General features: G+C 37.1%; 1 protein-coding gene across 1 annotated transcript; it reads right to left on the reverse strand.

Annotated features, from left to right (window-relative positions):
• Nucleotides 1-377: 377 nt before the first annotated feature.
• Nucleotides 378-10,123, reverse strand: LOC144477993 (uncharacterized; the record flags this gene model as incomplete). Its single annotated transcript, XM_078195720.1, has 3 exons — nucleotides 10,091-10,123; nucleotides 9,086-9,303; nucleotides 378-541 (listed from the first exon to the last, which is right to left on the reverse strand). Coding segments are annotated over exons 1-3 (415 nt in total), but the record flags the coding sequence as incomplete, so codon positions are not given.
• Between the last annotated feature and the right edge of the window lie 2,013 nt (nucleotides 10,124-12,136).

Below are 12,136 nucleotides of genomic sequence, written 5' to 3' on the forward strand. Positions count from 1 at the left end.
GAAAACCCGACTTATTTTTATATAATAGATTATATTATTAATTAAAATTTAAATAAATGTTACTAAAACTGATTCAAATGTTTGATATGAAATGCGACAGAACTAATACATTTACCATAGAACACCTAAGTTAAATACTGCGTCATGGAGAAAGAAGGTACGGCATCATTAGTGCTACAGATTATGTCCTGTTCGTTAGTTTCAACCCGGTAGCAATTTATATAGTTTTCTCTCTATAATTTCGTTAGAACCAAGATAAAATGTATTGTTAACAAGCGCAGTGGGCGATTTGGTCTCTGTGGTAGTATAAGAATTAAAGAGTGCTCGAGATACAGGATTAGGATCTCGAAAGGGGAAATAAATGTCATCTCGCTCACCGAGAGAAGTGTCGTAAGCGCAAATGTAATCGCTGGTGGAGAACTGAGCGGTGAGGGCGGTCTTGCCCACTCCCGACGCACCCAGCATGCCGACTTTGTAAGTGGCCTCTCGTTCGTTGCTCGTATCCTCTTCGGCCTCCATCCCAGAAAGCTGCGACGCCAAGCTGAAACAGAAAGCAACGAACGAAATATAAAAGGGGCTTGGAAATTTCTCTGTGCGCCTCCTCCTCTTTCTTTTATTTCCTAGTCCGTTTTTTCTGTCCCTCTCGTCCTCTTTTTTTCTGATCCATTTCTTTCCCTCCATCTCTCTCTCTCTCCCTCCCTCTCTCTCTCTCTCTCTTCATCTCTGTCACTCGTTCTCCGGTCTCGAGATCTCCGGAACCGGGTATCGACCGACACTTGAGGAAAAAAAGAGCCCGCGTTCGCGCGAGAGTCGCGTGCGTATATTTCTTTGTCATTCTCGAGAGGCCGTTCGCACAGCGACGCTTCTTCCTGGCCGGTGATAAAAGCGAAACGATGCGCCCATCGAGGTCATAGAACTCGAATCCTAGCATCCTACTTCGTGCTTCTTGCGCGCCCCTGCATTGCCAGTAAGCCGCAGGTCTTTAAATTCCAAAGTTTCCGGGGACACGTCGAAAGAATGGAAACACGTACTCTAGTCGATAACAAGTGAGGATTGCGCGATAACATCTCGTTCGCCTCGCAGTCACGATTTCGAACAGTCTACTACATGCAGACGTTCTTCATTTGTTTTACTTTGAAATAAGATGAATTCGTTTTCCGTCGATACTTAGCCATTAGAGTCAACGTCGATTATTGCAATATATTCGAACAAATTGAATTTTATTAGAACATTATTTTTATTATCTTTGACAAGATAATATTTAAGTTGTTTTGTTTGTGGACAGGATAGAAATATGGCATAGAATAGCACAACACAGTTCCGACTAGAAAATTTTATACTTCACTGAACTGGTTCCTTTCAAAGTAAATTCGTTTCAGAAGTACTTTAAACTTTTTCAAAAGGAATCGATTTTCCAATGAAATGAACAAAAATGATTGCGAAATCAATGGACGACAAACAAGAGAAATAACACGAGACTAAATTGCAGAATTACTTAATTGTTCGGTACTAATTAATCCTTGTAGAATCCAAGGGCTTTGCAGCTAGCGAACGTGACGTGAGAGGTGACACACGACTGAAAAGGGTTAAGCAGAGTAAATCTTTCATGAAACAACGACAGAGGGAAACAAAGCCGAAAGGAAATCGGAGTACGTCACGCGGAAAATTGTACAGACTAGTGGAAAACTGTGGTATTTTGTTAGAAATAGGGGTCGGCTTTCGGCTTTTGCCAACTGAAATGAACTTCCTGTCTGCTTCCAAATGCTGGCAATACGTTTCCTCGAAGTTGCGAGAACTTGCGAGCGTATTTATCGACGTACCGACAAAAGGTATTGGGTTGGCAACTAAGTCATTGCCGTTTTTGTCGATAGATTCACTCTACACTTTTTTTTGTTTTGTTAACGTGGTCAGAGCATCTAACCTATATTTTTTTCTTACTGTGTGGACTTCTACTTTTAATTAGTAAAAGAAATTATATCGATTAGTTCTTTAGTTTTGTTTTTATTCCAATTTAAAAATGGAAAAACAGGACGTGCACTTCCGACACATTTTATTGTATTACTTCCGAAAAGGCAAGAACGCATCGCAAGCACAAAAAAAGTTATGTGCCGTATATGGAGATGAAGCCTTAAAAGAAAGGCAATGTCGAAATTGGTTTGAAAGATTTCGTTCTCGTGATTTTTCACTGAAAAATGCACAATGATCTGGCCGCCCAGTCGAAGTGGATGAAACCCATATCAAGGCCATTATCGATTCAGATCGTCACAGCACAACACGAGACGTTGCAGAGAAGCTCAATGTATCGCATACATGCATTGAAAAAAAATTAAAAACCCTTGGTTATGTCAAGAAACTTGATTTATGGATCCCTCAACAGCTAAAGGAAATTCACTTGACGCAACGGATTAGCATCTGTGATTCGCTTCTGAAACGCAATGAAAATGATCCATTTCTGAAAAACCTAATTACTGGCGATGAAAAGTGGATAGTTTATAACAACGTTAATCGGAAAAGATCGTGGGTGATGAAAGATGAACCAGCCCAAACAACATCAAAAGCAGAGATTCACCAAAAAAAGATTATGCTGTCAGTCTGGTGGGATTACAAAGGAATTTTGTATTTTGAACTCATGCCACAGAACCAAATGATCAATTGAAATGTGTATGTTTAACAACTCGACAAACTGAACAATGCAATTGAAGAAAAGCGGCCGGTATTGTCAAATCGGAAGGGTGTTGTTTTCCATCATGATAACGCAAGGCCCCACACATCTTTGGTCACTCGGCAAAAATTATTGGAACTGGGTTGGGATGTTTTGTCACACTCACCATATAGCCCTGATCTTGCGCCTTCGGATTACCATTTGTATCGTTCCATGCAAAACTCTTTAAATGGTAAAATTTTTAATAACGCGGATGATGTCAGATCACACCTAATTCAGTTTTTTAATAGCAAAGACCAGACATTTTACGAACGGGGAATTTTTACACTGCCAGAACGATGGAAAAAGGTCATCGACAAGAACGGGCAATATCTAATTGAATAAACTTATATTTTTTAACAAAAATTTTGAATTTTCCTTCTTATTTGAAATCGGCAATGACTTAGTTGCCAACCCAATAGAATGCCCGAAACGTTTTTTAAGCTGCTCGCGCACAAATTTTCCAGAAGAAAAAACTTCAATGGACAGCTTACGTCATTTTCCACTAGCTATACCTTATTCAACTTACACAGTACTTTGCGCAGAACAAATATAATTTGATTGTAGTCGTTCGACGATCGTATAAAGATGAAATTTTACATGTGAATTTATCTTAACTGGTAAACGATTAAAATCCTTGGAATATCTCTCACCAAAATTTGCAATCGCGTAAAAATCATCCGCGGTCATTCGGATATTTAAAACTTTTAGATACCGAGAAAAAATTTGTAAATCTTTGTTGAAATATGATAAAAATTTCTAATACGACATGGGAACATTTGTGGTGCTTATAAATTAGCTGATCAAAATTTATATTTCCATAGAGATCTCCAAGGCTGGGTCACTCGTAATTGAAAAATGACGTTGTTAATCGCGTTCTTTTGCAATTCGCGGACGCGTAAATTCGAATAGCGACGAACATTTTGCATAATGAATTCGTCAAAGGTTACCATGGGACGGGATTTAATAGAACATATGAATCCAAATGGCAGCAACAGCGGCGAACACGTGACAATTGGTAAAACTCAAACGTTATCATCACGTTCCCCCATTCGGAGAATGTTGCCGGCAGAAAAATTAAATTAAGACTGTGGCCTGGAACGTGGAAAAAGCTCTCGCATTATCAGTATTTCATGCAGGTCTTCGCTGACGTCATTTTATATTCACGCAGGTCACTTCAGTTTCATAAAAGTGGAAGATGAAACGGCAGAAAGATAAAACCTGCGGTGGCGAAGTCGGCCGCGATAAAGAGAGGATGATTTGTGTTTGTCCGACTTTAGAAATGGTTGTCGTTGTTGCAGTTAAGTCTTTTTTTTATGTCGTCTATAATCGTTACTATAACAGCGTAGGCGGGATACATAGCTCCTCATTAGCTTTGAGAATTATCAGTTAATTTGTCGTGTTCTGCGGTAATATGATGTTTTGGCAGATAGCGAAAATATCTATAGCCTTGGATCTGAAATGTCGCGGCAAGTGGAATAAACAGATTATAGTAGACTGGCTAATTACATATGTCACGGTTTCACGTGAAATTTCATTCGGCGCTTTTGAGAGCCGTTGCTTTTACTTCCGCTTGAAATTTAATAAACCTAATATCGATATCGAGCAGAAACTGTGGCAGCGTGTTCCATAAAATTAGATTTGTTTAACGAAATACTTCCTCTATTTTGAAGAATCCCTTCTGGAGTTAACCCTGTTGTCCTCGATTCGATTACACACTTAACACTTTGACAGGCATGCTAACAATCTCAAAAATTTCATAAAAGTATTTCATTTAATGAAACTAGAATCGAGAAGTTAAATTCTATAAATTTTCCTACCTTCGTACGAATTTATTAACGAACAAATTGTAATTAGTGCAGGGGTAAAAGAAATTTTAAACAAAAGAGCGAAGAACTTGTATGTTAGTAAAAGTTTACTTATTCTCAAACATAATACTACATCATTGATAGCAGCTTTTTCAAACGAAATGTAGTTTCATTTCTGAGGTATCGTATGTTTCAATAATATCGAGAAGAAGAAGGTACGTCCATTAGTAGCAACCTTCGAATACTTGAATGTAAAATCGCTTTCGAAGAAGGTAACTGTTGAATCAAGAAAGACCCAGAGAACGAAACAGAGTTAATGTAACTGTAAAATATTAGGTTGGTGCATATGAAATGTCGGATGTTTAAGTAAATATATAAAACTGTATATCTTTTTTCAAAAGCTGTTGGTTTAATAAAAATATGCTCAAAAAATCTAAACAGTATATGACATGAGACAGTCTGAAAAATTCCATACTATAGCTTATTGATCCGAAAAATCAGAATTTCTTGAAGACAGACATCTATGAATTAAACTCGCGCTGGGAAAAGTGTATTGAAACAAATGGGGCACATTTTGATTAAATCAGTAGCTTTTGAAAAAAAGATATGCAGTTTTATATACTCACTTAAAAATCCGATATTTCATATGCACCAGCCTAATATTATTAATAAAAATTAACCGCTAATTGAATTGCAGTTCGTTTTATTAAATAGTGTATTTAGGGTCTCGACAATTTTCCGACAAAAATCATTCAACACGCATAAACTTTTCGAATCATGATTTTTATATTAAGTTTCAATTTTTTTGGTCGACTTCGTTGCTTCCGTTTAGAATGCTGCAATCTAATTCAACGATATTGTGGCATGGCGTGCAAAGTAATCTACTTTGGAAAGTCATTACATTGGAAAGTCGTGTAGTGAAGGAACCGAGTGAAAACTTCCACATTAAACACCGTTACAATTAGAGGACTAAAAAGCTCCAAGAATGAAATATATTTGTTGTAAAGAGAAACGATACAATGTTTGACATTCCTTTCGAAAAGGAAAAACAAAAATTTGTTCACGTCAATTTGACTATTATATACTGTATCACTTTTAATTTAGAAAAATTTTGAGATTTTTACTTTTTTTCTGCCATTTTAACTAACTAATAACTTATTCGGTTTTACATTTATTATTCTTTTGATTTCCTTCCCCTTCTTATTTTCTTTATCATTGACCACTATATAAAATAAAATTGACCACTATGATTGTCTATGTTGGCAATTTATTAGACTATTCTATTAAAATAAAAATCATCCTAATTACAAATTATGAGTGAGGAAATAAATGCATGCATCCAATAATTTTTCACAGTAGCATTTTTATAATCTCACTAGCGAAAAAATAAAAAGCCCGGAATCTGTCATTTTCATCCAATAATATTTTAATTCAATCACAGTAGGATTTTACAGAAAATGCGGTCGCATAATTTTACAAGGCTAGGGTGTAAATAAACAAATTAGCACGTATCGGAGGAAAAAGAGGGATGACTGGGGAGGATAATTGGGTGACGATTTCGATCAGTCGATTAGGAGGTTGGCTTCTGCAAAGGCATTTACACCTCGATGCCATTCCTCCCAGTCGCCGGGCTGCAGAACGTTCTTCATAATTTTCGAAATTTTTCCCCGCAGAAGAGTACTTGCCGAGATTAGATCTTGTTTCGCCGCAATCCAACCGCCCACGAGGCCGTCTAGCCCAACGGCCGGAATAACCTTTTGGGATTCGGGAACGTCGGGCACTGCGGTGGAAGATTATGCGAGGCTGGCGAGGGGAGAAACGCGAAAAAGAAAGCCGACCTCAGGCCCTCTAATCTCTTTAACCCCTGGACTAAGGATGCCAGCGACGTGACAGGTCCCGGGTCATTTGGATCCAGCCGTAAAAATTTATTATGCATTATACATAACGCACTCAATCCTCCCAAAAGCTGACTGAACTCTTTTTCGTGAGAAAAATTTCGTTCCATTTTTAGGGGCGTTTTGCGAGGAATGAGAGAGAACTTTTCTTGGTAATTTGACTATCGCGTTGACGTTAGTGACAGAATTCTTCGTCTGTTATTCAAGGTTGATTTTTACACAGGAAAACACAGTATTATATGTATAAGGCACAGTATTATATACAATCTAAACTTGATTAAGATTTGTAACATTTTGAAAATGTTCATGAAAAAGAGTTGAAAATTGATTTTTAAAATAGTTTGAATTGAGCTTTATTGGAATTTGTATAATTAAAGAAAGAATTCTTTGCCCCCCTTTACAAAGCCATTCGTGGCAGAAATAATGAACAAAATCAATTTTGAAGTTCGGAATATTAATAATAATTTTTTTGCAGACAAGAATAACTATAAACAAAATAAATGCTGTAGAGTGGTCTGTCGAATCAATGAATACTTAAGTTGCATAATAACATCATAAATGGTTTTACACACATGAACGCAATTCTATAAGATTCTATGAAAATTACGTTAAACGATCAAATGAACAGAAATGTTTAACGATTGAGCAATATATAAATCATTCGGAAAATCAATTTTTTAGCGATCTCATGTTTCATTTTGACTGTCACCATTGGTTTCGTCCAATGGTCCAAGCCAAGCTGCGTAATCAGCTGGATTACAATCATGCCGACGCCGCTAATTGCTCCGCGGATGAAAGGTAAGTGCAGGTTTCGGCAACCTGGCACCTAATATTTAAGAAACGGAATTTAATTAGTCAGAGATTCAGAGACCCGGGAGAATTGAAAGCTTTTGATCCCGTGCCAGTTGCGGTTTGATTTCCTTGATTTTGTTTCGCTGCACTCGTGTGAAGGACTTGACAAGTTTCGGACGATATTCTTGCACAACAATCTTCTGTAATTCAGTCAATCGCTTTTTGCTCTTTCACGACAATCTTTTGTACAGTTTTAATTAATTATAATTAGATCTTATTGTGATCAAACGAAAAAACTTGTCAAATGTCGATTCCTAATATTGTCTGTGCCATATAGTATAATTAATAATATCCTGCGCGTTCTAATTAAACTTTCAACACCTATCCACAATTTCAATACGCCGTGAACGCATTGTTCTAATTACTATGCATTACATTACGAATTTACCCGGTCCTGCAATGAATTCGGAATGACACAAACTTCTGTGAAATTCAACGAACTACGATAACCCGGCAACTAGATACAATGCGAACTATACACCGACGAATTAGTTTGTATCGTTAATAAATAATAGGCCGCGACGTGATTAAGTTTTTGAACAGATTTATTAAGTGATAATAAAATTTTACGATGTTGTTGGCAGTGTTATTCGATTGGCTTTCTCCGCGCAAGTTTGATCAAAGAAGAACATCAAAGTGTAATTACAATGGCCGCAAACTTTTCGTGTTTATCCATTCAGGAGCCACTCGGTCAGTAAAGTTGCGCCATTAATATCACTCCCACGTATTTGCTTCGTCCTGAATCAGTTTCCTTACTTTCTTCTTCGGATACTCTTTTTAGTTCGCTAAGTATCACCTTTTTCATTCACTGACGTGGTTCGATATACCTATTTTGTTTCAAACAAGGCACACTTGAATGCATGCACTTCCGAACTTGTCTAATCAATTCGTTAAACGATCTTTAAGTTTTTAGCGTATTTCACGATCAGTCGCGTCGTTGACACAGTTCACTCTCTTAGCTTACACAAAACGTGTTAAATACACATGTTTCTTCCACTAGTAAAATATAAATCGACAAGTTGATATAATCCAAGTAAAATAATAATGACCACTATACATATAAGTTATCAATATTTCACAAAATCTTTTTTTCTTTAGAGACTTTGTCACAACTTTATTTACAACCACTTCACGAGTCACCAAAATTCCACCAAAGGAACATTTTTCTGTTTAGAAACATCGTCACAGGTGATACAAAAATGAATATACAACCTGGACCTAAAACTTGCGTTCAACTCCCATAGACAGTTTCTAATTTACACAAATATTCACGGTCACTTTTACTTACCCACGTTCTTCCTAAAATTCTTTGAATGTTTTTGTCGGCCAACAGTAACGCAGTTGCTCTCTACTTCCTCAGATAATTATACATTTATATTCATTTTAATTTACATTCACACAAATATTGGAATCATAAATTACAATGCCAACTTATGTGTTATCTCTTTTTTAAAATTACTGAGACGATAAAAACTCTTACAAGCATAAACACATTCGGCGTTATCATCTTGTGAAGCAAATTCTTATTGGTATTTAAAGAAACTATCAGTCACAATGCTCATTTTCTTATAAATAAAATGCACTAGATAGGATGAAAGGAAACACTGCAGCTCGGGAGAACTATTTTTGTAGAGTTAATATGAGATTTTTCCCGAAAAATTGGGTGATAGTCGGGTGGAGCTACGCGTTCATCGGCGCGTCACTAATTTTTATCGAGCCGATCAGCGAGGCAGGGATCGAAAACGATTAAGTATAATCGAGCGAGTGCGAGGACAGCGCCGAAGAGCGACAGAGGGTAAACAGTTAGTCATCGGTTAATTAATTCTCACCTGAGCAATCTCGCCTCCCTGGTGCTGCTGCAGCTAGTGCCGGAGGATGTGACACTGTTGATGCTCCTGCTACGGCGGCTCTTCAACGAATCGCCGAGGTTGTAGACCCCGTTCGCTGTTATAGAAAACGATCTCAGCCTGTAATATTCCACGCCATCCTCGGTTTCACCCTCTTCGGCCCCACCGGCGCCGCCGCGTTTCGTTTCAGCAAGCATCGGCTGCAACAGGAAAAATTAACTCTGTCAATTGATACGGTTCCTTGTAAAGGGCATCCTCTCCCCCTACGACGATCGCCTGATCTAACTTCATCTAGATTCCCTCCCTTTCCCTACACAAGCAATCGTGTTCCCATACTCTTCATCGTCCATCAGCGAAAAGCTAACGGGAGGTCGTTTATCTTCGGCTAACAGCTCTTCCGACTTCCACGAAATTAATGCGGTACTTCGACATTTTTTCTGGCGGAATCCGGTAAATGTATTGGAATCGATCTGTAGGATCTTGTTTGTACATCAATGGAAGACTCACAAGAATTCTTTTCTGTAACCTTAATCATTCTGTTCGGAGTTATGGCAGTCTCGTGAGAACGATTTCAGATGCTTCTTGTTTCAGTGGAATTCGTTTGTTTGCTTTGCGTAATCTTGTTTGAGATTGTTTAAAGAGTATGCAGAAGTCTTTTCAGTAATAATATTTACTTTAATATTATTTTATTAATTTAAACTTTCGAAGTTGTAGTCATTCGGTTAGGATGAGTGTAGAGGTCCAACGACTTTTACGACATCGGTGCAATTTATTGAGGAACTTGATAAATATATCGAGTTTAATCTCACGAAGTTTTTACGTGATATCGATAACCATATTTCGAAGTTGTGGTAGTTTTATCAAGAACGCTTTTAAGAAACTTCGTCTCCTTATTAGAGGGTATCAGAAGCCTCTTTAGGAGCGGTCCAAGGAATTTTTTCATAATTTATGTATTAATAATTTGATTAGTATCGTTAACGCATATACCGATTCTGCCCATGAAGGTTGCAGGCAAGACATATCTTTTCCATTGTGTTTAAACAAAGTAAAGGCACTTCTAGGTCAAGGCATTGCTTAACAGCTGGTTGCTTCAGTACGGCTTCTGTCCGTTCGAAAGCACAAGAACAGCTCTGGAGGATTTCTCCTAATGTCACTGGGATTTTCTGCTCCTTATTGAAATTTTCCACGCATCTTGAAACCGGCTCAAAAAACTTACCGACGAGCGTAGTCAGAAATCATCGAACTTTCTTCTAATTTCCGAAATTGTTGACAGTCAAAGAAATCATACTTACTGCGAAAAGTATAACGTAACTACAGTGGGCCGCATTAATATTCGGACACCATTGTATTTGAGAAACGTTTACTCCTTATCTTTACTGTTCGTTGAATTAATGAATTTATAATTTTATTGTTAATTGATATTAAATGAACTAGTACTTAATTTTGACGTTGCAAAAATATTCGGACATTCCATACGCTTTGTAGTTTCAGTGCCCTGTTAAGGTGAATACTTTGCTTGATGGCAATGTTTGAAAACATATGATGTAAGCACTATCTCATAGAATTAGTTTCACTTCAAATTTTGTTTGTGTTGCACATATTAGCTGTAAAATCGGAATATTATTAAATTTGAGCAAGAGCACTATTGCGGGCATTGTACGAAAATATAATCGTGAGGATAGAATTGAATCTATCCCTCAAAAAAGTTACTTAACGATCGCGATAAACGTAATATTATTAGGAAAACAAAAGTAGACCCTAGTTTAAGTGTCACAATATTGACAGCAGAGTTTTCTGAGGAGACCAGCAAGAAGATTCATCCCGAAACAGTTCGTCGGATGCTTCGTGAAAATGGATATCATGGCAGAGTTGCCCGAAAAAAGCCATATCCCAATAAAAAACATTACCAGGGTAACGTAAAATAGGCCAAGTAGTTGAGTTTGCTTGGGACTTTGATTCCCACAAAAAACTCCGACAAATTAACCCACAAAAAGTCTCCACAATGAATTCAAGCAAACAAGCATACAGAAGATATCCACGTAAAACAATTGGTCCCCCAAAGGAGCATTCAAATGATATTAGTAAACCCTCCAAAAAACCCCTAAGAATTGTTAATAACAACCCCCCCCCCTCCACCACAAAATGGTTTCAAATACAAAAAACGTTAAATTAATGCACAAAAGTAGATACAATGTTAAACTTCGGAACGATATGAAAAAACTCCAAAATATTGTTTACCATTTAATTTCATTCGAAGAAGGTATTAAAATCAAAAGTAGTTGTCCACTTCATGTGTGATTTGATTACGAGGAAAGTACTGAAATCAAAAGTAGTTTCTCCGTTTGTACAAAGTACTCCATAACCATCTAAGTAGAAAATCACGATAAAACATTGATACTGTTACGGCGAATTGTCTATCTATATCAAGTGGCTATAATGTGGTACTGCCCTGTTGTGGACACCCCTTAAAGAAATAGCTGAAGATAGGGGTTGTCACGGAACTCTTGTGCCGACGGACAAGACAGAAGTGATCGAACTGCCAAGCGATCGACACATCGTTACTAAATAATCATAGAGTTGTTGTTATATAATTGAGTACCGCGTTATTATAAATAAAATGCCGCGAGCACCCTACAAAACTCGCAATAATACTTTAAACGGATTCACAATAGAGCGGATACTTAGAGAAACCAGAAAAATTATACCTAAGGTGGACTTGGCGGGTCGTTTTTATGAAAATCAAACAGTACACCCACCGAAAAGTCTAAACCCATTGAAATGGATATGAAAAAATACTCGACCTCTAAATTGAATTGGATATGAAAAAAATTCTTTGTTCTTGTTGAAAAAAATTATTTCACATCTCTGATTCCAACAATTATTGTCACTAACATGTTAAATGTAAAAATAGAAAAGTGAATGCTTCACCATACTTCTAATTATCGGAAACGTTATAAATTTTTAGACATCGGAAATAATAAATTTCTTAGTGAAAGATATTTTTATAAATAATGAATTAGCAATAAGAAAATC

The sequence above is a fragment of the Augochlora pura genome, unplaced genomic scaffold (genome assembly GCF_028453695.1).
Source record: "Augochlora pura isolate Apur16 unplaced genomic scaffold, APUR_v2.2.1 APUR_unplaced_60, whole genome shotgun sequence".
Lineage (NCBI taxonomy): Eukaryota > Metazoa > Arthropoda > Insecta > Hymenoptera > Halictidae > Augochlora > Augochlora pura.